The 27568-nt window shown below is 41.7% G+C and overlaps 1 protein-coding gene across 3 annotated transcripts in view; it reads right to left on the bottom strand.

Moving 5' to 3' along the window:
• FARS2 (phenylalanyl-tRNA synthetase 2, mitochondrial) overlaps nt 1-27568 on the bottom strand; it is a 248058-nt gene that overhangs the window by 62066 nt on the left and 158424 nt on the right. For 2 of the 3 annotated variants that reach the window (XM_084280386.1, XM_084280384.1), the window contains exons 6-7: nt 21346-21378; nt 17734-17885 (exon numbers count right to left, since the gene is read on the bottom strand). In XM_084280386.1, the coding sequence (XP_084136512.1) occupies nt 17734-17885; nt 21346-21378 (185 nt within the window). The remainder of the gene's footprint in view (nt 1-17733; nt 17886-21345; nt 21379-27568) is intronic. The other variant, XM_084280385.1, reaches the window with a different exon arrangement.

Here is a 27568-nt window from a genome sequence, read left to right as displayed (position 1 = left end):
AGTACACAAGAAGCACTGGTAAAAAAGATATGATAAATAACCAGATTACAAAATTTACCACTGAAAAAATAGGCAGAAATAAAATCCAGCAACATAATAGAGAGTTCCTTGAAGGAAAACCTATCACACCATCTCCCAAAAGATCAAGAAATTCGCTCAGCACAAACATGGTAAACAAAAGCTAGAATCTTCCCAAAGGAACAAGAAAAACAAAACACATAAAATATTATAATGCTTGCATAAAAGTCAATGTCATGTGCTCACCTTGGATACAGTCTCACTGATCTCCAGATCTGAAAAATATATGGAAGTAATAAAGGGCCCTAGAGTCAGGTAGCAAAAGTTACTAGTCAGAGAAAGACAAGTGAATTAGGAATGACTGATAGGATTGGGGCTGGTTATCTGAAAGATAACAGGACTACATAAACATACACAATATAGCGAAAGTTAATTAGGAAGTATTTTTTACTTCCCTCCTAATACAAAGTCAAACTGAAGCAAATCACATTTCAAATTTATACTTTGCTGTAAAACCAGCTGACAGACAACCTGTGGAACTTGCTGCCCCAAAATACTAGTGATGCCAAGAATCAAGAGGATTAAACTGCAGTTGGATATGTATATGAATAATCTCTGCAGTCGCACTATAAGCAACCACTAACAGATGGAGATTAGGAAGACAGTCTATAAAATGGAGATACCATTTCCTAGCAGTGTAGGAAAGAGTTTCATACACCACCCTCTGTAGCATCCCAGACTTGCTACTGCTGGCTGCATGTCACCCGACTAGAGGGACACTCATCAGATTACTCTAGCATTCTGTGTTTCCAGGGCTATCCAGTGGCAGCAGATACTAAGTTCATGCCAGATTTCATATCTGAAAGGGATGTGCATATTCTTTAAGGCCTGTTTGGGCTTTAATTGAGCAGCCTTGACTTTTTGCAGCTGAATTTTTGTAGTTAAGGCAAACTTTTTGTAACCTCACTTACAGCCCTTCCTAATGTTTAAGCAAACTAGTCCTCTCTCTTTAGTCTCCTGAGAGTTTATTTTTTATTCTACCATTATATCTGTCAATTTCCTGTAAAAGGTATTAATATTTTTGGAGACCCAGCAACAGACTGTAGATAATAATGAAATCAAGATCAGGACACCCTGATCACATCTTTGTGACACTATGCAAGCAAACTCACAGAACCTCTTCCAAAGCAGATATAGTACTTGTTAAGACAGACTCTTCTAAATGTAGCAAGGTTCTTTGAAAACAGGGTATCCTTCAGTAATGGAAATGCTGATAGCCCCATCAGCACCCCTTACTGCCTGCCAGCGGTAAACAATAAACAAAAAAAAATGATGAAGGAACCTGTTCCCTATCTGGACAAGCCAAGCATGATTGCAATACAAAATGAAAGTTTAGCTTGGCAAAGTTGCTAAGTCAGCAATGGCTAGTTGCCTCTTCCCTTCCTTCCCAGCTGCACGATTGCATGAGTTGACAATGTCATATCTAGGGAAAAATAACATTCCTAGTTATAGCCATAGTTGTTTTTTCATGTGCTATACCTGGTTGGTCTGGTGGTACAATATGAGAAAATTTGATAATGAATCTGTGTTTTTATTTGTCCTTAATAAAGTTGGGGGTGATCGATTTTTCAGGCAGAAGTGAGCAGATTTCACCACGCATAAAAATGTGGCTAAGCAGAGTGACAACATCTAGGTGCCTTCTGGAGTTCCAAAATATCAGAAAACTAGAAGGACTGAATGCAACTGTAATGCAAATCTCATTATTAACTACCACTTTACTCTACTGAGCAAATATCAGCATGTCCCTCCTGAGTAACAAGAGTATTTTCTAACAGCAGTCATTGTATTTCTTAATGGAGAGTTGAATTCACTGGCAATAAAGTCCAGGTTCCTGGAAGAGAAATGATGCTGTGCTCCCTTTAGACAGACTGGGTTTCAGTGAGCGAGGGACACACCGGCCCTGATCCCAATCCCACTTAAGTCAAGGGATGGTTTCTACTGATTTCAGTGGGTTTCAGTGGAGCTCCGAGATCCTGATTTTGCATCTGCCACACTCCCAGCTTCACTGAAACCAGCACCAAGTTTCAGTGTTATTCAAAGAATGGTCCTTTGACAACTACTAACACCACCTTCCAATAGGGAAACTCCCCCATTATGTGCAGGGAAAAGAAATTAATTGCTGAGAATTTCAGACTGCATTTTCAAAACTAACATCCTGGGGTTGGAACTCTATGATCCTTGGGGTCCCTTCCAACCCAGACCATTCTATGATTCTATGATCTTTTTGGGATGACATTCAGTAAACTCATCTTGTGCCACCCCTGATTGTGAAGAAGTGCAGTTAAGTGCTCCGAATGTATTATAATCTTTTCCACTACCACTTACAGGTGCCTTGTTGACAGCACATGTTATTTTCAGGTTTACTTATTTTAGTAATCACTGTTCAATGATATGTTCAACTGGAACTGGTGGAAAGTGTTGGGAAAAACTAACACACCGAAATAGTCGCTTACCCAGGATGCCAGGTTACACAGGACTTTTAAATTTACAATCTATAACACACAGGTTAAAAGATACAGCTTTTCCCCACCTACATGGTATTTTTCCTTCTGTTGTTGTGCTTTGCAAGCTATTACTTAAGTACATTGCCTGACCTGTTCACCATCAAGCAAGTTTTTTAATGATCTTAATAAATTACATGTAGGCTTTGAGTTAAGGACAATTAAAACTAATAGTCATGATTGCAGCTGCTGCACACTGTTGGCAGCCCACCATGCAGACACAGCTGGGGTCAACCAGCAAGTGTTCAGCATCTCCTCTACTTTATAGTCTGGCCAGTCACGGGGTTCAGTTCTTGCCCATCAAACCTGCAAGAGCTTTGCTTACTTGGTTATTGCAGAATATGTGCATGCACATGATTTTCCTGTGGGCACTTCTCTTTTATTTGTAATTACAATGAAAATTACAAGCAAACAGCAGATATTCTCCAAAACAGGACTAAAGAATAAGTCCAATTAGTTTAAATTTACAAGTCAAAGCCATTTTATAAATAGGATTCTTGCCAAACATAATCAATCAATAAAATAATAGTCACAGACTAACATGTTAACCTCAAACTGCTACAATCTCCAGCCCCAGCAACCATCAGGTTTCTGAAGTAACATACTGTCACACTGAAATCCTGAGCAGAATTCCTGATTTAAGGACCAAGATTTATCTCCTCTGAGCTAGAGCTTATCTGACTGGACTGCTTACCCACTGCAAGCTGCTCCACTGAGGACAGAAATCATAGAATCACAGAAACACAATGACCTTTAAAGATCATCAAGTCCAACCATTCCCATCCTAAGCTAAACCATATCCCTAAGTACCTCATCTACCCTTCTTTTAAACACGTCCAGGAATGGTGACTCAACCGCCTCCCTGGGCAGCCTGTTCCAGGCCCTGACAACTCTTTCAGTTAAAAATTTTTGTCCAACACCTAATCTGACCCTGCCCTGGCACAGCTTCTTGCCATTTCCCCTTGTCCTGTCTCCTGTCACCTGGCTGAAGAGACCATCATCCACCTCGTTCTACAACCTCCTGCCAGGTAGTTGTAGGTGGTGATAAGGTCTCCCCTCAGCTTCATCTTCTCCAGGCTAAACATCCCCAGCTCACTCAGCCGTTCCTCATAGGATTTCACCTCCAGCTTTTTCACCAGCCTGGTTGCCACTCTCTGGACTCGTTCAGGGACCTCAATGTCCTTCTTATGGTGGGGAGCCCAGAACTGGACACAGCATTCAAGGTGTGGCCTCACCAATGCCGAGTACAGGGGCACAATCACCTCCCTACACCTACTGGCCACACTATTTTTGACACAAGCCAGGATGCCATTGGCCTTCCTGGCTGCGTGGGCACACTGCTGATTCATATTCAGTTGGCAGTGAACCAACACCCACAGGTCCTTCTCTGCCTGACAGCTCCCCAGCCAGTCTCCCCCAAGCCTGTAGCGCTGCATGGGGTTGTTATGTCCCATGTGCAGCACTCTACACTTGGCCTTGTTAAAACTTCATCCCATTGGTCTCAGCCCAAAGCTGAAATGAAGCACAGAAGAGATAGAAGAGAGGGTAGACAGCAGCTCTTGCAGGAACAGAGGTGCTGTCCTGCACTCTGAACACATTCTGAAGTTGAATTATGTAGCAAAAGTAGTGTGCATGAACTGTGGGTGCAGTTATTCTCATATGCACATTTTTTAAACTCTCAGCCAAGATTTTCAAAAGATATAGGTGTTTAGTGAATTCTTTTTTGGTCTCATTTTCAGAAGTGCTAGACATCAACTTCTGAGAATCATGGCCCTTTAAAGCTTCTTAATTCAGTAATCCAGGAAAGTCATCAGTCATGTTTGAAGATACTGGTCTTTTTTAGTTATGATGCTTTTTTTTCCCCCTGTGTCGTCTTTTTCACCTTTGCTTTCCTTAAGTTTTCATTCCTGTCTTATCTAATTCTCTATGCAGAATTCAATTGCAGCAGAGATACTGTTTTTAAGGCAAGAAATTTCAGCCTGTGAACACACTGCCATACTCAAAAACAAAACTGCAAATTGAAGGGCAGTGGAGAATCACTCTGAAACCCTGAATCATCCTGAAGCTTCAGCCAGCTGGTGTTAGTGGGTAGGATCAGTCAGCTTTTTGGACCTTTAAAAAATTAATGCCATTAGTAACAGGAGAACTTCTCAGCTTTAACTCCTTCCACATATGGACATTGCTGCTTCAGCTAGAAATCTACCATCTCACACCTGCATGGGCAGTGGATGAGGAAAAGAACAGAAAGAGAATAAAAATAGATGTTAAAACTGAATGGAGAAAAAAGAGTGAAAGGGGGAAGAAATATTAATTACACAGAAGATAGATTTAATGTAGGCATTGAATCCATGTTATATATTGATTTTTCCATTCTGTATTTGCCTAGGTTGATAGTTCTCTCTCTAGTACACAGAAATGTTTTTTTCTCCAGCGAGATAATACACTGTATTGTGCAACTGATGAGGTAGAGGGAAGATTAAAGAGAAAATAAGCCTGGGTTCCAAGCAGATTTCAAATCCAGTAGCTTCACAGCATATATAAAACTTACAGATTTATACACCAGTGAAGCACATTAGTTTACTTGTACTAAACCAGCTTAGAAACCCATACCTAAAATATTCTCCACTGAGCTGAAAGTGGATTTACTTCAAAGTCAACATGAGGAACTGGGTTAGTAATCATGAGAATAGATGACCTTAAATTTGTAACATTAACCATCTAACACTTCAGAACCGCGTAAACACACATTCCACTTGGTGGCCCGTGATGGATATTGTCATGACCTACTAGGTTAATATTTAATATCACAACTGGTATATAACTGTAATTCCTACTTAGCAAATGGACTGTAAAAGCCCAAAAGGACCCGCTGAAGTTCACTGAGGAAAATACTGTATAAAAATGAGAAGTTTGAGATTGTATAGATATTCTATATGTTTAAATATACAGGCACTAAGGTAAAATAAGACAACATTTAATCTAGTATCCTGCTGCTATAGAATAGTCTAGTAACAGATGTTTCAGAGCTGTATGAAATACAATAGTGATTTTATAAATACTGTAGGTACATAATTCATACTGGGATTTCATCATGACCCTGGGCAGATGTCACTTATGTTCTGAAGCACAAGAACTGACAGCCTTTGCAATTTTTGTGTAACCACAGAGGTTTGTTTGCCTGAAAGATATCCAGCACTGCAGACTTACTACACACCACGCTGCACAATTTAGTTAGCTTTTTGAATGCTTCCTCTTAGAAATAGACAATGGAGAAAGATGGTCCTACTGGTTTCCATCACATTCAGTTTTTTAAAATACTTCTCACGTACTCTTTTCACTTTTTGCAAAGGATATGACATAAGGTTCAACGATATTTTTTCTCCTTACATCAGAGTATCATCTCCCTCCAAAAGCTGTATATTGAAATACATATCTTCACCTCTTAAAGCGTTCTGAACAGGAGAATTAGCATTATTATAAAAATAGTGGACTTTTCAAAGTGTCCCATTAAATTGTGGGCATCTTTTGGTTTTTTTGGATACTCTATGAATGACAGCAAAGGTTTGGAGTTCCCACAGTACCCAGTGATTTCACTGGGAATTGCTAACATTCAGAAGCTGTGAAAATAAGGACTGATTTTGTAAAGCCAAACCAGGAATATCTGCAATAGCAGAGACTAAGGAAGAAGGCTGCCTCAGTGACACAACCCGCAGTTAAACACTTGGCTTTGAGCAACTGAGCCCAGCCACCCTAGCTGATTTTCACTTGCTCAATACACATCTCATCCACCCAACACAACTGAAGATAACGTTCTGACCAAAAATGTTAAGTTTCCATTATGGCTTGTCAGGTGTGTCTTAATACTTCAGCCTCTTCTGTTTTACTGGCCCATGAGATGAGGTTAGCAATCCCTCAGCTGAGAGCCACGAGACCTTCATATACAGAGGTAATAAAAAACCCACACAAGAACTATATTAAATGAGTCTTCACCTACCTCCTTTCTGGTATTCACTCACAAAGTATGAACACAAACTATTCAAATGTTACGTGTATGAACAGCCATCAGTTTCCCCATTATTCATCTGTCCCACACATGTACTAATAGGCATGAAAATACTAACCATACATCTCTTCTTCATCCTCAGAATGATTTTTAAAAGGCACCCTTCCCTTGCATTTCTGTGTGGTGCCTGATAAATAATAGATCAGTTGCATGGTGTTAGTGTTAATATTAATGTTATCAGACAGGGTTTGAGAAAAGCAGGACGGAAACCTGAATTCTGAAGGAATTTGAAATGGCAGCAGTCACCACCCAGATGTAAGTTTTGCAGCTCAAGCCTGTCTCTCTAGTATACAGATCTTACGGTGTGCACGCTCCCGAACTTTTCTATTCAATTTACCCAGAGATCAGGATGTCTCTGCATTTGATAGAACTTGGCAACAATTTTCTTAAGCAAATTATTTAAAGTTAACCAGCAGGTTAAAATAAAATATCTATCAAGCACAAAACAAACAATGGGAAGATACTGTGATCTGTTTTGGGAACGCTGACGTTTGTTTGTTCTGAAATTAAAGAAAACCTTGTTTCCTCAACATAAACACTGACATTTTCCAGAATGGAGATAAATAACCTTTGAGCTGCTTAATGCTTTGACTCAGCTTCACGAAAACTTTCCCAGCTGTGGGGGTTTTTTCCCTACAAAAATGTGTTCTGGATCCATAAAATATAAAGAGCAGGATTAATTATTTAGTGCTAAATCCATCTCTCCCCTGTGCAGTAATACTGGAAAGTGAAGAGGGGCATGTAAAGACTGTTTCCTCTCATCTCCCAGCTTGGCAGCTTTATGTAGCTTTTAGTACATTTGGCTGAATCTAGCCTAAGAATCAGGGTCCTGGACATCATCTTGCCAGCCTCAACACACTTCTGTGCAGGCCTTGTCAAGAGATGAGAGCAAATGTGTGTGGGCACCACACACGTGCCATTCTCACCCACAGAGGACAGCGATATTCTTCATCATCCTAAGGAATGCTTGGTTCAGCTGTCTCAGTATTGTGGCCACTTTCTGTAGTGAGAAAGATTCTTGTAAGAGAGAAGCAAACGGTACCATCGCTACCTCCCCATGCAGATCTCCATTCAAGAGTTTGAGAGAAACTCAGGCTCAGCTGCAGATATGCTGCTTCTTCACACTCCCAGGACACTACAGAAAATAAACAGTCACACTTTCATGCTAAAGCTCATTTAAAAGCTGATTAAGGAGGAGTGGGTCAAAAGTTATATGAAGGCTCTGTCAATTGTTTTGAAGAAAAACTAAGCTAAGGCATAGATCTCTTGCAGGTACTCCTAGCCTCCAGCACAGGCATCCATCACTGGTGGCCTTGACAGGACTGGTCCACACTGAGTTCCTAGCCTGCTGGGGTAGGATGGCCAGCTGTGTGTGGTGTTATTGTGTGAGCATGGATGAGGCAGGAGTAGAGACCAAGAAAAGAGAGAAGGGGTATTGCATCCCACCCTCTGGCAGAGAGCAGAGAAGAGGGATTCCCAGGCAGTGGCAGGCACAGACAGAGCAATGGCATAGGCAGAGAAAATCCTTTCAATGTGAAGTATAGAGAGAGGGACAAAGAAAGCACCAAGTGAAAGGAGGACTCTTCATCTCCTGGAGTGAATTTTTCCCCCATTCTAGCTGCTGAGTAGAGCACTTTCAAAAGGCACTGCAAGCTTAAACTGATTTCAAGCTCTTCAGAGAGCACAGTATTTACTGCCTAACGAATGTGATTACAAAAGCTTTCATTCTCTCTCTCTGACATGCTCACAGCCTTTGCAATACTTCTCAATACTGCTCACAATTACCTACTATGAAAACCAGTTCTGCACAGAAGTAGTCTCAACCTCTGGTCTACAAGGACAGCAATTCCCTAGGATTTCTCTGAACTCAGAAGCACTCACAAGCCTACTGCTCTCCTCCCCATGCAGCCTGTGGCAGCCGACTCCTTTAGCCATTTTTCACCGGCCCACTGCTTGTCAATAAATCACTGTGCTAATTCCTGTGATGCTTCCTGTGAAGTGCTTTGGGAATTGCGGAAAAGACTTCTGGACTGCATCTGAGAACTGGTGGTGAATGGCTGACTCCAGGTTGACAAGATGAAGAAAGGTTAAGCTCTTCAGCCGTAGCAGCCTCTTAGAAAGATTCATTGTGACTCGGGCTATCCCTTTTCTATACAGCAAGGCTATACTCTGCATCTGCCTGAATACCTAAGGGAGTTGACATTTGTCTTCTGTGTGGCTCACATACTTAAGTTTTCCTCTCCTCTCATTACCCATGAAGGGTGATTACATTTCCTATGGAATATCACTGGTGATACATCACACTTCAGGGCTGTGTTCCCCCCGCCCCACCTCTCTAAAGGGAACCTGTGGTTACTTCATCTTTTCCCTTTCTTGAATACCAAACCTCCCACAAGCCTGCATGTTAGCCACCAATCTCCCACCAAAGAAGAATAATGGGACTCCTACTGAAGCTCATTAATAGTAAATTATTTTCAGTTAGTGAGGACAATTTTCTCAGTGAAATCCTTGCAGAGCCACGGACAGTACAGCAGAACACTGTCTGTCTCACAATTGATCTGAATACAGTGGTTTGAAGGAAACCTCAGACCTCAATAGTGAGCCATTAAGACCATCTATTTGTATGGTGCCTGTCTGAACACTGAGGATAGGAGGGAAGGTAGAGTCTGTCTTTTTTCATCAGTTGATTATTCTTGCTTTCTTTTCCCCCACCAGATGGTCTCCAAGCAAACACTGGCATCAGAGGTCTGAAAAGGCAGTCACAAGCTGTTAAAAAAGCTGTAAGTCACAGGACTCACACTTCATTGTATAAAGCAAGGATTATGTTGGGGTTTTTTCCCCCCCTTTTTTTTGAAAACAAAATCAAGGCACTTACTAGTATTTCGCAAGTCTGTCCTTCTGGCAGATGAAGCAAGATGTGCCCAACATAAGCATATGCAGACCAGTTCAATGGCACACTGTTTCTACAGGATAGACTTCTCTACCCCTCCTCTGGCTCTGCTCCATAGTTCTTTATGACACTCAGATTTGGGCAGTGAACTGCTGTTTGGGGGACTTCCACAGCAACCCAAGAGATTCAGGTACCTGGAATTCAGAAGCTGTAAGCCAAGCATTTAAAAACCTTTGAAGAGGATGCTTGACAAGAATAAGTAGACAGATTCCAAGTCAACACGTGTATACACAATAAATATAGCAGTGAAAAAGTCTACTTCCTTTTCAGAGAATACTTTCTGGCTTGTGCTGTAAATGCGCACGCTCATCTTTGCTGTCTCTGACCTTACCCAGTAGATAATATAAAGAAGCAGGAACAGAGCTGGTTGAAATTCACAATTTCTAAAATACCTGAAAAAGTACTTTTAAACAAAAATACATACATATTGACTCAATTCTCTATATTAATTTCAATCCAGAATCTTTTTGCTGGGGACGAAAAGGAGGAATGAAAATATTTTCAGTACCATTTCCTCAAAAATCAGAACTAGCAGACGACTGCCCTGTGCTCTGTGAATGCCCCTGCTACTACACAGGGTATGTGAGAAAGCTAAACCTGGATTGCCTCAGTCCTGGTGGGGGACAGCACGGCATCAAGATTGCTAGGAAGTGGGGAGCGCAAGACCCCCAGAGCCACGTAGCAATCAGTATGACAGGCTTACCTTGGAGGCACAGGCATGGAGCCCAAGTCTGGGCTCCTTTAAACTTCTAGGCAGCTGGGATGGAAACCTTCTTGTCTCAGCCCTCAGCTGGCAAATTTTTCAGGCTCTGCTTGGACATGACCAGAACCCACATGTCTTCATAAAGTATCTCTCTCTGGGCAGGACAGTTTTTAAATGAATTAGGTCAGAAAGTCCCTAACCATTTCCACACAACTGCTTTTCAAAGCAGAGGAGATGGGGAAGAGGAAGAAGCTGATGAATAGTTGGGGGCACTGACTGTGGACCAAGTGACCACCACTGGCTGTTGGGTTGGTCTGAGCCACACGGTAACAGCGACACACACACGCTATTGCATATACAGGTATGTTTTCTAAGCTGAAGCCCATGAGGCAAAAGAAACAACAGACAAGTTCTCCTACCTGAGAGAAAACAGGTGGCATGACTCCTGGGTGGGACAAGAGAGGGGGAAAAAAAGAAGATGGACTGAGGGTATGACTGCAGCCCTTTAACCAGCCACTATATAGTCACGCTTTACCGCGACAGCTAAAGCAAAACTCAGAAGTCAACCAGCATCCACTGACAGACCCTCCCATATACAATTAATCCACTGCAAAAATATTAGTCTTCTACATATTTGACCAAATGAGAGGAAAAAATCCAGAGCTGGAGAGCACAGTTCATGAGTAGGAAACCTGACCCTCTGCTAGCTCCTGTCAAAAGCAGCTTCTGGCCTGTTTTTTCTGCAGAGAAGCTGCTGCTGGGGCTTTGCCAGTTCAGCAGTTAAACGTAATCTCAAAGAATCCCTCAGCAAATTGTAAAGTGCTCAGGCTGAAGAACAACAAGGTGTTCAGGGACTGAACTGATTGTTTTAATTTGCGTAATACTAGCAGCAAGCAGCGCTTCAGAATTATTCTGCTTAATTCACCTGTTCTCCAGAAGCAAGACAAACCTGAGCCGGCTTCAATAAATAAACCTGACCTAAAAGCATTTGATCTCCATTGAGATAAGGACAAATGTAACAAATCTGGCAAAAAAAGGGGAAATGTTATTCCACTGTCTCTTCTCTATACTAATAGGGAACTAGGGGTGTGAAATTGACACAACACAGCAGCCAATAGGGTCTGATTCCTTCCTGTCAGATCTGTTCCTTTCACAGTTTGGAATAAGAGACACATAGGTCATCTAGGTACTCCCAAATTCTCTAAAGGTGGTGCCACAGTACACCTACCTTCCCCCTACACAGCAGCCTATTAAGATATTTCCTCTCCTGTCGCTTAACAGACTGTTACAGGTGTGGAGATCTCACCCTAGAAGCGTGCAAGTAATTCACTCAAAGGCAAGAATAAATAATTTCTTACCTATTCCCCACCATATAACAATATATGACTATTTAACAGCATAGTCGTCAAAACACAGCAAATCAATTTTTTCCCCCCTTACTGTCTCCTCACTGCCTCTTCAGGGTATTTTTAGTTGTTCTGATTAAAAATTTACCTGTTAAGCAGCACTGAGGACACAGTGCATTTCTTGATTACAGTTTTGTGTACTTTATTCAGTCAACCTCCATATCTTTCTTACAAAGGACGATGTGGAGGCATCCTTCCTTCCCTTCTCCTTCTAACAAAAAAGAAATCTGAGCATCAGGCTTTAAAAAAAAAATAATCACATCCTAGACCAGTAGGAAAACAACCTCTCTGCTAAACTCAGAAAACACTTTTTCAGAATGAGGACATGAGGCCATCACTCCTGGCAGGATGATGCAAGGTACCCAGGAGAAGAGACACAGAATGCTCAGCTCATCCAAAGCAAAGATAGATAAGCAGCCCTGGCATTTCTGGATTCTCTTAGTGGTGCTGCATTGTAGGGGATGGGTACTCACTCCTGGCTCTTCTCTCTCACCATCTGACAGGTTTAGCCACCATCCTCTTCAATGGGGACAATTCAGTTCAAAACTACGTTCTGCCACTTCTACCGTGTATTTTGCCATGTGCGGTTAGTCAATATTTTCTCTGTGACTTTGGACAGGTATGCTTTCATTATTATCCCTGGAAATTCATGTGTGTCCAGTGGGAATTCTGACTCAAATGTTTCAAAACGAGAAGACACTATTCTTACTGGGATTCTCTGCATGGCAGCAGTTTTGATTTGTTATGGGAAGAGAATTCTACTTTTTAACTGCCACTCCGCCAGCTTTTCTCTTCCCCTGTGAAACCTGTTTTCTTTCTGAAACTGGAGAAGTCTTGACCACTGAAAAGGAGATCACTTTCCGATTTAACTTCTGAAGGTCACTCATATTGATTAGACAGCTTAGACAAGTTGAGTAGTAGAAGGCCTGAACTTAAAGGCAGGGAGGTTACAATAGCCACTGTGAAAAGAAAGGAAAAAACTCCCAACTTTATTTTTTTCCCCTCAGTATCAATATAGTCCAAGATACTCTCTTTGGTTTTTGCAAATGTTTGTTCACTAGAATGTTCCAAAGGGAAAAATGTCAACCAGAAATCCTCACTCATTATATATTTGCACAGCAATGCTTAAAGGTCCTTCAAGACCTCCAAGGATTTGAAAGAAATACTCCAGCCATGTAGCAGCAACAGTGCTATCGCTGGTCGCACGGCTAATGCAGCATCCAGCACAGGACAACTCCAGGCAGTGCAGTGAGCTGATTTTACAACCCCCCACGAACAAATATTTTTCATTAATCAAGCATATGAAAATCTAAAGTTTGTGGCCAATGCATCAAGCATAAGAGTGCTTAAATCTGCAAGATGGGCTGTGGAAAACATTCTGCTGACTGCAAAGAGACATTATTTCTCTATTCTGCTTGTCTTACAGATATCCTGCTCCCGTTCTTGCCATAACCACCGTGGTTTCACTCAATTTCTTCGGTATTTCAAGAAAAGCCACAGCTCTTCCTTCATATGCATCAATTTATTCTTTATATATCTGGATAACGGGTGCATTGCAGACATGTTGCGTTTTATTCGTATTGGATGAAGTTACACCCTGACTGTGTTACGAGCACAATCCTGATACAACATTTATATTACAAGCATATCCTAAAAATCAGGTGGCAGTGGGACACAACTTTCCCATCCACATTCCGTCGTACAGCTCTGTGGTGGTGTTTTACTGTATAGGCTGTGGGAAGGTCTCAGCAACCGACAGCATTATGCTCTGACCTGTTCAGTCTCATGTGCTACTTGCTCCCTCCCCCAGATGGATGTTCTGAACACAAGAGTCATATCTCACACAGGTTCTGCTCTTCTCTTATTCAAGGTCACCCTTATTTCCAGATTTCCCAGTCTGACTGCCTGTCTAGACCACCTGAGCAGCTGCCTAGGGTCCCAAGTGATGTTTGGCAGCTGAGGTGCACAGGTTGCCATCTTTTATGGGATACCTTGCTCGGACAAATGTTTGTAACGTGGAGAGGCATGTGGGGTTTGCAGACCCCTGAAAGGTCCGTCTTCTCCTTTCAGTTCAACACTTTTGAATGTTTGGGCCAGGTGGATCTGTTTGGAATCGCTGGGATGAAATCAAGTAGGGAAGTGGATCATGGGACTTTTGCTGAATTACTCTGTAAACCAGGGTAAGTGTAGAGACACTATATGCACTTTATTCCAGGATCTGCATGCCCCGACTTGGTTGCTAAAACTCAGTTCTCTGCCTGGAATGAAGCACGTGGATTTCTTTGCTCTGTGAGGTTGAGCTGTTGCACTGGTGAACAGGTATTCAGAAGAATGTCAAAATTCAAGAGACATAAATACATAAATGTCTGCATGTCCTGACTATTGCTAGAACATTATTTTCTAACAAGGAACGCTTATTTTTACACCTCAAACTAACATGTGACTGCAGTATGAAATAACTTTCTGCTTGAAACACCTTATATTTGCTCCAGCCATGCCAGGCTGGCATCGGTTATGGTTCATTTCATCTGCACGGAAAAGAAAACAAACTTTGCAGACTGAACCAAAGCAAAAAGTCTCTTTTTTCTAGAAAGCCTTCTTCACGTATCACGCATTACTCAGTTTACCTCACTGCTGTGTCTTGTTTAGTTAAGCCTGCCTAAGATGCATTTAGGCTGGAGTGGTTCTTAATTACCTCAGCACAGTAACTTGGCATTCTCCTGAATTTGTGCCTTTCAGCAATGAGGCTTCTTCCTGCTGTATCTTTTAATTGCCTGTGCTTTCCTGTAAGACACCTCAACATTTTCACCTTACAAAGCAGATAATCAAGATTCACTTTTTTTTTTCCCAGATGTCTCTTCCTTGTTTAAACAGCTACTTGTTTCATGCTCCCCCCACTCCCCCATTTTCCTTTTCCCCATAGATGAATACATTTTCACTGCTAATATACACTGTGATTGCCATGTACTGCAGTAGGGTTATCAGCCCAAAGCCCAGTAGAACCTTGGAAGGTTTTGGAACAGAAGAGTCTGTAAGGTAAATACACAGGATCACAGAAAGCCTCTATAGAGGATCTTAATTAAAAGACCTCTTTCTGTGTTCTATAGTAATTTTATTTGTAAATCATTTTCTGTTTTCCATTTTTCAAGAAAGGTAGTTTAAGAAGAAAAATAAGACTGCCAAGTGTCCTAATTCCTCTCCTCTCTGCTTCTATTTGCATGAAATTGATATTTTTAAAGGATGAAAAAAATCTGAATTTTAAATTCTAGAAGTGATTAATTGCAAGCACAAACTTATTAAGCTGCTTATAAGTAACTAACATACAAGACAGCAGCACTGCAGGATTCCCTGTAATATACACTCTTCTCCCATCCTCCAAACTAGAACCACTACAAATTCAAGATAATGATTGCAAGCATCTAGACCTGTAGCAAACAGATCCATAGCAACACTGAGGATCTCTCATGTTAATTTCTATGCCCAGAGGTTTTTCTGCAACACTGAATTAAAGAAGCCAGTACTATTCCCGTAACAAGACAATTATCTTGGAATTAAGACTAAGCAGAACACTCTAATTTTCAAAGAGTCAGTCTTCTAAAGGCTTAGGGGAACAGACAAAACAACTGACTTGGCTTACATCATCGGCCTGCAAAAGTTACATAACTGCACGCACCCTGTTCTAAGAAGAAAGGGCAAAGTAACCATTGTGATGAAGACAGTTGTTATCTGTTGTTCTTTTTTTTAACAGCTTTGAAAACCTATTTGGAATTACAATTGTGTTTGGTTTTTTTTAATAGGGCATTTAAAAAGATTTATTTCATTGATGTTGTTGAACAAACTAAGAGGACTACAGCATTGCTTACCAATAATCCATTAATGTCATCACCAAATTATTCAGACATGAAGGTGAGAAACGTTTCCTCCCTGTAGTGTCAAAACATATTCAGACATCTGCTGAAGGAGGCTCTAATGGCTTTAGAGGACAATACTAGGAAAGTCCAAAATCTCTGTGACAATTCTCAGCAAGTAGTCATCATTCCCATCTATTTGCATAAGTCACAGAGGGAACAGAGGTGTTCCCTTGCAGGCAAAGAAAAGATTTTGTCACTCCAGTATATGTTCGGGATGGGTCAAAGATATTGAAGGACAAAATACATATGGTAGAAATCCAGAGTAGTGAATCCTGTCTCTACCTTACCACTCTAGTAGTATGGAAGACAATATTCTCAGTAAAGAAGAGGAGCATGACACACGAGCTGCGCTGTCACTGATGCAGTGATTCTGGCAAAGCCTTCCCCACGTATGAGGGTTCCTCCTGCGAGCTGTGAGAATAATCACAGAGTAACAAGGCCTCCATTTGAGGGAGCAGGTAATAGGATTTCTCCAAACCCTCAGCCTTAGCAGAGCTGCTGACACCACACACAGGATTCTCCCTCAAGATAAGATATACAACAGTTGCATGTTTGGTACCACTGGGAAGAATGAAAACAAGAGTGGCAGTGATCACACAACCGTCATATACACAATAAATACTCAGCATGAATGACTGGAGAGAACCAGTTCACAAAATGGATCCAACATCCCAATTTTTACAAAGAATGTTGATTGCACTGTGTAAGAACCATCATAATAGAAGAAAAGTAAATACATTTCCAGCAGGATCCATGCAAGCTGCCTTAAGTGTCCATGCACTTGTGGTAACTGATACAAGGATGAGGTCCAAGTGACAATCAGAAGTTAACCATATCCACAGCAAATGTGCTTTTCAATTCCTCTGTAAGATACAGTGAATTATCCTCATTATCTTATCCTAGTATATCTATCTGCTGGACACTTTGTTTAGAGTATAGGGTTAAGATCCTTTCACATGATTTACATGCGAGCATTGCTCAAGAACTGGTAACTCAAAGCTTTCAGATGCCCACACAAATTCCATGGGCATTTTTATTTCTTCACACAGCAGAAACAGTCTCATAGAACACCACACAAAAAGGGTAAAAAGGAGGAAAAACCCAGAATTAATCCACTGAGCCACTACTAAAACTAAGTCATAGAAGAATCTATCCATCAATCTATCCATCTGGTCTGTAACACACATCAAATTCAAAAGAACAATAGGGTCAAATACCTGGCTGTAGAAAGAAAAAAAGAAAAAAATCCAATCACCACCACCCCCATAGATGTCAGAGCAGAACATGATGCATTTTGCTATCATCTCCCAAAACCACTGTGGTGCCTTTCTACAGCACCCAAAAAAAGTCTCAAAGAGGAGAAATTCTTTTAAAATCCAGTTTTAGAAAGCTGGATAGCCAACAATATGTTTACTTCTTGATTTGGAAAAAGCAAAGTGAAAAACTCTGCATTTGTAAGAGCCAATACTTGTCAGCTTTTGCAACAACTGATAGTCAGTCGGACAAGAAACCTGCATGCCCAATGGCCTTGTCACTGCTGCTGTATCCATAAGAAGACATCCTGAAGCCTGAGAGATTGTCCAACAACATAACTAAGTAGCAGAAAGAAAGGAACCAAGTCTATTTTTTCTCCCTTTTGAACACCAACAAATTATTAATCCTGACATTCATATTAACACTCTACTAGTGAGACAGGACTGCAGAAAAGGAAAGGATGAGGAGGCACCAACCACAGGTTCCTCAGCAATGATGGGGGCTAGAAGAGCAGACAGGTTATGGGTAAGAGTGTCACGCACTGGCAGATGCATTGAAGAAGGCAGTTGTTCATTGCTGCCGTGATTAACAATAAGTAGGGGTTGTGACTGCAATCTGAATCCCAGGAGCTCAATACTAGCACAAAACTGAAATATAAGATAAAGTTTTTTAAGTAAAAATATTTATTCTTGAAACGGTTGCAAAAATGTTTTGGATGTAAAAAAACGAAAGATGCAAACACTGTAAGAATCAATAATTTCTTGGGATACAGAACTGAAATAGAATCTCAGAATCACTTAGGTTGGAAGATACTTTTAAATACTTATACTCTGACCACAGGAAAAATGTTTTAGAAGTTTTACTTACTGTGGATGGGTAAATTCATCCAATAGGACAACCTTTTCTATCAGGTCTCCGCCGACGGTTCGAGCCAAATCATAGAAATCATTCTCAGAGTATGTCTCAGAAGGCAGCCAAAAGGAGATGTCATTGATCAAAGGTGGGTATCTGCTAAGTGGCTAAAAGAAATTAAAAGACATACATTTATAAGTGCCTGGACTTGGTAGGTATATCTACAATTGATTTGAACTTGTATAACACATGCAGCACACATTTTAGAAGCTTTCTGAAATGCTTTTTGAAGTGCAAACTGACTTCGTAAACAACTGAGATGCAAGATTCTATACTAGGAAAGGTCGTTTAAAGATCACCTCATAACCACTTTGATTCATTCATTCCAAAAAAACCCATCTTGGTTTGTTTACTAAAAAGCAGTATTTTAGAGCCCGAGCAGACTTTTGGATCAGAGCCATTTTAAGAGTAAGAGAATATTTTAACATAATTATTCACGGGGTAGAGTTATACTTTTTAAAAGCTTTTTTCACAGATTCAAAAAATGGTATTACATCATGTATAAAATTTATATTTATTTTATATCATTCTTATGTAGCATTATATGTTTGCTATTTGTAGTGTCCAATTTTTAAGAAAGTTTTATTGATAGGCACCCACTTATTAAAAGGTTATAAGAAGAAACACAATTTGGCTTAGAAAGATGACTTCCCAGTGGTTTTTGTAGACGTCCAAACATCTACAACTACAAAAAAAAGTATTGCTGTTAGCATAATTAGTAATTCCACAAGTACCACAATAGACTCTTAAACATAAGGGGAATCTTTGCTGCAGACAGAAAGATCTCATCTTGTGGTCAGAACAGTGAAACTTGTTATTTGCAAAACAGGAAGAGAAGGAAAACAATACAATCATTAATTTTTCAAGTTTGATGAAACTTCTCTGGAGTCAGTGAGTTTGAGATCTTGTCTTTGCTGAGATGTTTCCCCCTCCCCAAAGAAAAGCTAATGGTAATGTTCTTCTTTCATGCCCTCAAGATCATGCAGTATCTTACTTGTGCCTTCTATTAATGTGCTGCAGTTGAAATAAGAACATTTGCACAAGATTCTTGGGGTCTGCAGGAGTAAACATCTTTTCTAATTTTGCCTATATGTATGTGACAGCTGATGGGTACATAGAATCATAGAATGGTCTGGGTTGGAAGGGACCTTAAGGATCATAGAGCTCCAACCCCCCTGCCACAGGCAGGGACACCAACCTCCAGGCCTGGATCTACACAAGGCTGCCCAGGGCCCCATCCAACCTGGCCTTGAACACCTCCAGGGACGGGGAATCTACTACTTCTCTGGGCAGCCTGTTCCAGCACCTCACCACTCTCTCTGTAAAGAACTTCCCCCTAATATCTAATCTAAACCTTCCCTCCTTTAGCTTTAGTCCATTCCCCCGTGTCCTGCCATTATCTGCTCTTTTAAAAAGTTGAATCCCCTCCTGCCTATAAGCTCCCTTCAGGTACTGGAAGGCTGCAATGAGGTCCCCCCGCAGCCTTCTCTTCTCCAAGCTGAACAAGCCCAGCTCCCTCAGCCTCTCTTTGTAGGGCAGGTGCTCCAGCCCTCTAATCATCCTTGTGGCCTTCCTCTGAACCCTCTCCAACAGTTCCATATCCTTCTTGTATTGGGGGCCCCAGATCTGGACACAGTACTCCAGATGGGACCTCACGAGAGCAGAGTAGAGAGGGACAATCACCTCCCTGTCCCTGCTGGCCACCCCTCTCCTGATGGAGCCCAGGATACCATTAGCCCTACAAGCTGCAAGAGCACACTACTGGTTCATGTTAAGTTTCTCATCCACCACAATCCCCAAGTCCTTCTCAGCAGGGCTACTCTCAATAAGCTCTTCTCCCAGTCTGTATCTGTGTCTGGGATTCTTCCGGCCCATACAGTATATTATCCATATAATATATGTAATATACATACAGTATATTATCTCACTCAAAAATTATTCCTTGCCTGGGAATGTTTGATGACAAACTGTGAAATCCTAAGTGAATACCTGCTAAAGCATTAAACCTGTTTAAAAGGCAAATTTCAACATGCTGGTTTACACAAATACTACGCTGTACAATGTAAACCAGTCATTAAATACCTGATAAGGAATGCAGTGCAAGTTTTAAATTAATAACCCTCCCAATGAATAAAACTGTGAATCACAAATGATTATTCAATGTGTTAAAGGAATAAACTTGCAAAATGAATTCATATTCTGTACAGCAAACTCAAAAATTTTTCACAGAATGAAGCCCTCACGCAAGAGCTTTTGATGAAACACTAATGAATGAAATGTAAATGTCTCTGATATACAAAAGTCACATTGGCAAATGCTGGAGATTGTTCACTGAGAAGTATCTGACACGTGTGCTAAGGCAAATAAAACTATAGTCCTGCAGTAGACACCTACATTCTCACCGCACACCTGTCTAGTACCGCTGTATTTACCACAGCTGTATCTTAACAATGTACTAAACACACTTAAAAGTTTGTGGGGACTAATCTAAAACTCACTGAACTCCTAGTTTCATGACGTTTAATAATTCATCTAGAAGATCTGGCTCATGAGCTTAAGCATGACCACCACTCCATTTGGGCAGCTGCCTTCTTTCATTTCCATTCGTACAAGGACACTAAAGAAAAATAATTACATATTCAAACAAGTCAGTAATATTCTAAGTCCTGCAGAGCGCCCACAATTCATAGTGAGCGAGTACTTGCTATCATGTTCAGTAGCAGCAGGATTTTGTCAGGCACAGGAAATCAGCACTCTTTTTTTACCCCCAGTTAAAGAGAGATGTACACAAGGACCCAGCGTGTCAGACCTTGCAAAGGTACCTGGAACAGCCTGACTTATGTTATCAGTGTTACCAAATTCCACGTGAGCCAAGTTACTCAAGGATGTAATAAACTATATGGTTTGGCCCTCCTGGATTGCCAAGACTATAAGAAAACTGCTTCTTTGACTCAACCCATGGTGTTACTAGTTTAGGTACAGAACTGTTGTAATTTTGTGTGTGAACACATGAGTGTATTTATCCTGGTTCTGTCCAGGCCAGAGTCAACTTTCACAAACAGCCAGCACAGGTTAGCTGAGTTAGCCTGGGACCCAGGATGGTGTTCTAGGCAGTGGCATGGGGCACAGGATAAGTTTCTAGCCAGCTGGTGGTTGCTTCTACCATTCTGAGCAGTTAAAAGGGGCTAGCTGGAGAGGGGCCATTCGGTGCAGCTCCAGGGCAACAGTCCTCATCTCAGTGCCCAAATTGGGGCTTGAACTCATGACTTTACAATTAGAAGTCCTATGCTCTATCACTAGCCCAGCCCTTTGAGCCCCCCCTTAGGATTAGAAGTCCTGTGCTCTAGCGCTATCCCAGCCCCTCAAACCCCCTTAACACAAAGTACCTTACTGACCTCATGATTAGAGTGCTACCCAACACAAGGATGGATGGCTGGACAGACAGACCGACCCAACCACACTCAGACTGTCCTAGAGACACCCAGCCCATACTCCTCCCCAACCAGCCCCTTTTATGGGGGAATTATGTCAGGTGGTGTGGAAACAGCCTGAGCTGACTCAACTCACCTGGGCTGGCTGCTTGGGTAGGTTGACTCTGGTCTGGACAGAACCAGGACATTATTACACAGACTGGAAAGACAAATGCTTAAAAACAGTAAGTGTAACTTTTTTTATTATGAGGTGCTAAGTTTTTTTCAGAGCCTTATAATGCAGAAAAATCTTTTATGGTAAAAGACAAGGCAATAATTCCCTATTATACTGTCCCTTCACCACCTGGCTGCAGTCAATATCAAGGCAGTAAGTATTCTATCAACACTAAAGTTACTATAAGGATAAAATTCCTAGTTCTCAAACATATCGATCTGTTTGTTGTAGAGCTACATGAGCTACATAATTGTTTATTAGCTACCTCTAAAATGTGAAGACAATAGGACAAGAGTCTCCAGCTGGCAGGTGAAAATGAAGTTACTAATTTTGTATTCAGTCACACCAGCAAAAAACATACTTGTGGTCCAGCAGATCCTGTTGCCATCAGTGTTGTCCTTCCTTAAACTCTTCTGCCCCTTAACAACTGAGAAGATCAAAGACCATTGACACTGACCCCTCTCCAGGTTCAAGGCAAGCAGCAGCCCAAAAGACTCTTTCCTTATGAATTTATAGACATCTTAGAGGTCCTTCTTCAGAGCAGTGTGTGATTCTCACCACATTTTCCACTCTGCTGACACCCTCAGCCACCACTTCCAGCTACCTCCTCCTCCTAACTTTGGTGTGCTCTGACACAGTGCTTGGAGAAGCTAACAGCACACCATCTGGCTCTCCTGTCTTTGTGTTAGCCTGGACTCCTTGAAAGAGTCCAGCACAGGGCCACTAAGATGATTAAGGGAGTGGAACACCTTCCCTGTGAAGAGAGGCTGAGGGAGCTGGGCCTGTTTAGCTTGGAGACGAGGAGACTGAGAGGTGACCTTATAATGTTTATAAGTATGTAAAGGGTGAGAATCAGGAGGATGGAGCCAGGCTCTTCTCAGTGATGGCCAGTGATAGGACAAGGGGCAGAGGGTACAAGCATAGGAAGTTCCATGTGAATATAAAGAGAAACTTTTTTACTGTGAGGGTGACGGAGCCCTGGCACAGGCTGCCCAGAGAGGTTGTGGAGTCTCCTTCTCTGGAGACATTCCAAACCCGCCTGGATGTGTTCCTGTGTGATTTAGTCTAGGTGATCCTGCTCTGGCAGGGTGGTTGGATTAGATGATCTTTCCAGGTCCCTGCCAACTCCTAATGTTCTGTGATTCCGTGGACTTCCAGCACACTGCCCAAGACAGCAGGCCCTGCCAACCCACCTTCCACTGCCTGACCACCTTTTTCCTCTGAAAAGAGGATTAGGAAAAGGTAGAGCTGATCCTATGTGCAAAGTGTTTCTACCAGGCGCCATCCAGGCCCGGCAGACAGCATTGCCGACACACAGACAACTCTGCACCACTTCTTTGGTCCCATCAGAGCTTTGTCACCACTGTGCTACTTTAAATCTTCTGTTTACTTTACATTTCAAACACTGCAGTGCACTCTCTGACATTTTTCAACAGCCTCAGAAAACAAGAATGCTTTCCCAGTAATTACACTATCTGTAGGACTCCGCTGAGCCCGCATTGTAGGGAATATTGCAAATAATGACATCGCATTTTTCAATCACCCAAGGTGAAGCATTTAGGACTACTGAATTGCTATATTTTTTTTTAACTAATAAAATGGAAGCTTATGATGATCCACTCTCAATGATACATGTTTACTAGTCATTAGTCACACTTCCTCCTCCGGTTAATAAATACGCCAAGTATTTACTAAAAATGCAAGCTTTTCCCTTCTCAGGATGTTAACTTCAGTATAGAGATGAGTGGACACCAGTGCTGCACACTGCTCTGCCAGCCATCCCAGCACATGCCTAGATGCACCTGAGGAATCCCATCACTGAAAATTAGGGCTGTGAGTCTATGTGGGTTTGTGCTAGCAAAGAACTCCGCTGGTTTAGGGCAGTCCTCATCCCCACCCCCTTGCCCTACCTTTCTGTCAGGGATTACAGCCCCAAATATGTGTCTGGTCCTCCACCACTGCAGTTCACAGACCACCATAGCTGCTAATATATGCTAGATGAAGGACTGTGGCGGTTTGAGGCAGCTGTGTTAAGCAGCAACAGGACCTACCATCACTCATCTGTCAGAATAAAATAGAAAATAGTTGGGCTCTGTGCGCGGTGTCACACCAGGGCACTGCTCTGGATACCTTGGCAGCAGGAATCAAGTGGCCACCATTAAGAGTAGTCTCTGTTTCTCCACATAGAGCAAAGGATCATCAGCTAGCCTGGATGCAGGTATCCCACAGCTCACAGGAGAGAGAACACAACACATGGCAGAAGGCTCCTCCTCTGTAGGACAACCAGCTGAGTAAGCCGGCACAAGGCCACAGCTCTTCTTTGCCCAAGTTCCAAAAAACAGGATGAACCTTTGGACTTCTCACACATATCTAGCATTAGGGGGAAAAAAAAGAAACAAAACCAAAGAAAAAAATGCCTGAACACTTCCCCAGCTGTTAGTACCCATGACTGTAACATGCTGAAGGGACAGGATAAGTTTTGTGCTTTGCCTGTTCACTGGGTTCCCTTCCTGTGGCTGGCTGCAGGCTGGGGGACACAACCAATGAGTGACAAACATGGTGGAGGAAAAAGCTTGTATTTTGACAGCAGTGACACAAACAGAAGGGTAACAATGACATGTACTGAAGACTGGGTTAGCGATCCCACAGCAGGCAAGCTATTAAGAAACGAGCCATGCTTTACTGCCATCATCAGCCTGTGTCAGAAAAACAGGAGATCTGCAGCGTCATGGCTGCCAAGCTTTAACTGTCCTGCACTGCCCATGTTTTGGAGAATAATGTACATAAACTATACAGCTTTAATGCAATGTCACATTCTCACTGAAAGGAAAGCTACAGTCCTGAAATAGCTGAGCCTTTTTTAATATATTCCATGGGGAAACTGCATTAATTCAATGTTATCATAGGAAATTTAAACACGTAACAGGCATGAAATTCAAATTTGCAAATTTACAACTGCAACTTAGCCCCCTTGCACATAATGAAGTTTCCTGTATTAGTATGTATGCTCCTAGATTTACACTTTGGTATTTATGACCGGCACAGACAAATTATGGTTGCTGCAGGAAGCGTAATTTTGAATTTCTTGGCTGTCATGGCTTAAAATTCACAGTCACATTCCTTCCTTCACTAAACCTAGTTTTTTCTTAGTTTTATATACAGTAAATTCTATATATTCATACATGTATACATAAACACACATATATACATACATGTATAAAACACACATGCATATAGCCAAAGGAGGAAACAAAGAAATTTCAACAGAGAACCTCTATAAAATCTGATAAGCTGATATACAGATATGTTCTTGGATTAAATTCTTAAAACCAAAGCAAATGGACCAGTTTGGGATTGATGCCTTGTTCCATCCTCCTGCGGGGAACAGCAGACAGGCACTAGCCTCCAGTGGTACTCTGAGCTTTTCAGAGAATGAACACAGAAATATGATCAGCCCTTTTTTGGATAGCAGTCTGCTTCTCCCCAACAGAGCTCTTTGATTCCACAAGCTCATATACAAGTATGGGGGAACCCACACGTCCATAGACCATTTTGAGTATTAGAGGTTTTCTTTGTGCATGGGTGAGAATGCTCTCTCCTTGTTCTGAAGATCATGTGAGTACCTCTGAGCGTCCCAAATTGTTTCAAACCATTCATTAATTCAATGATGAATTCACTATTTCTCACAGAAGCAAAGGGAAAAGAGGAGGGACAGCAAGGGAGGCGTCAGGTTTCAAATTAACTGAAAGGTGCATTTTTTTCCAGACTCTGCACACCATAACTAAGGAACCAAAAGGGAGTTACATGGAACCAAAAGGGAGTAAGCTAAGGTGGACAGATCCTCTAGTCACTGTTAAACAGAGCAATCCAACTGCATTGTTGGTTCAGAGGCACTCTCATGGCTTTAAGAAGGACAAGTGAAAGTATTTGTTCTGCTGTTCTTCAAGCACTTGCTGTTTATGACCATGAGAGACAGGATATTCGAGCTGGACAGTTAAGTATAGAGTAACAGGTCTTTTCTCCTTAAGAAAGTTGCTTCTTTCATGGCATTCTAGTAACAACAGTATTACCAAAGCAAATCTCTTTTTCTAGTTTAGTGATTCATCTTCTTAAAGTATGAAGGACAGGCTTAAAGACATTGAGCTACTGAAGAGAACCAGGCATACACCACCTTAGATACAACTCCTCTTAGGCATGACAGCAGTGCTACATAGTCAAGTCTTCCAAGGCCTATTGGGCTGGGGGAAGGTGAAGAACTATTCACATATTCCCACACTCATCCCCATTTTCCTCCCTTTTCACTTTCTAACCAGCCTGGTTCCTTTGTTGCGATTGATGGAAGTGCTTGATTTCTAAGCTGTATTTAAGAGCCCTGGTTATGGCCCCGCTCTTCCATTTGAGGGGAGAACCCAAGTGCAAGCTACCACTGGCACAAGGAACGTTTGCCAATAGATACTGTGGCTGACTGGACTTGACACACACCTGCACGTTGAATCAATCCAATAATATCCCGGTTTCCACTCCAACGAGTGCAGTTCGCAGCCCTTCATGGGAGCGAAAAAGGGGGGAGGATGTGAGACTCCCCTTAGAGATCAATAACTTGAAGAAAATCATATATCTAGCAAAAAGACAGGCTTGTCAGCAGCAGCTTTCACAATTAAACTAGCATCGGCTTACAAGTCATTGCTGTTCCTCATCTTCACAAAGCACTCTCTTTGCCTTTCCCTCCCTCATCCCTGGGGAAAAAACAATCATGAAATAATGGAAATACAGAAAGTACCTTGCAGAAAGTATACTAAGAAAACAATGTTCTCAAGAAACACAATAAATTAAACTGTTCTCAAAGGGGAAACACCCATTCTAGATCCAGGTTGAGTCAGGAGGTGTCACGGGACCCAGACCGTCTTTCTAGGTAGGTCTCAGCCTTCAATACAGGATGAAGCAGCTGCAGCCCCCTTGGCAGGAGCATAACAGGTTCATGCTTAGTACCACAAAAAATCTTTGGACCAGACCCCTCCCTGGTGTGTGGAGCACAGCACCATCCGAACTCTGTCCCCTTCCCACCTATGCCAAGACCTATGGGGTCTCGCTGAAGGTAAAAGCTTCTCTCTTGAGCTATATTACAAGTTCTCCGAAGGTGCAAAACAAGAGTTTAATTGCTTCCATGCTCTGCCTATGTGGTCACCGAGTAGCTCTTTGTATCATCTCATTTAGTCACCTTTACCAACGCTAGTGAAGCACTTTTGAATAAGAAACCCCCAAAACACCACAAATGCACACGTGCACAAGACCAAATATGACCTTTCTTGCACACTAGAAGTTACAGCTTGTTACAGAGGAGCCTGTTCTGACAAAGGAAAGTCGATACCTAACAACATTGAAAAATTGGGATGGGTAACAGTCAATGAGAAGATTAAACTTCTTAGATACGCTGCTCACATTTCCCAAGCACCAGGGAGAATGTACAAGAGGATGGGTGCTGTGGCCGAAGGAGTGAGTAGAAAGCTTGCTGCTAAATGTGTTTATCCAAAAGTAATGCTACTTATTAAGCCTCTGAGGGCCCACCAGAAAGTAACACTGTGTTCTTATGCACAATATCATCTTGAATTGCAAGCATTTTATTTTAAAGTCAAGTTCTTCCAAACCTGTCATGGACAATGCTCCAAGTTTAAAGCCATAATACACTTCTCTGAGGGTAAATATGTATTTTAAACTGACCTGTGGTCAAAAACAAGTGAGAAGCAGCACATGGCTTTTGAGTTACTTTCCAGACACAAAAGGATCATTTCTATTGCTGTTGAAAAGGTTATTTTTGTATGATGAGTAAGGAATTGAAAAACTGCAGGAAAGACATTATAAGAAAAAATTAATGGCTTGACCTAATCCGATTAAAAGCAGGTTTGTTACAGTGTACACAGCAGAAAGGTATTTACAGCACTGGAGATTTGGATATGTCTTGCCACTTGTGATCTGATTCTAAAAGCCACCAAAAGATAAATATAAGTGATTCCCAAATACTGGTGATTGATACACAGTCTCTGGTCTGTGTTTAACTAGTCAAAAAGCAATTTCTTATTCCCACAGAACAGATAAGACTCACAAGGAGAACCACCAAAAGGGATGTCTCTCTACTACTCACTCCCAC

This window comes from Gallinula chloropus (genome assembly GCF_964237585.1).
Source record: "Gallinula chloropus genome assembly, chromosome: 2".
Taxonomy (NCBI): Eukaryota; Metazoa; Chordata; class Aves; order Gruiformes; family Rallidae; genus Gallinula; species Gallinula chloropus.
The sequence above is the reverse complement of the archived record's forward strand: the minus strand, read 5'-3'. Positions and strand labels throughout refer to the sequence as shown.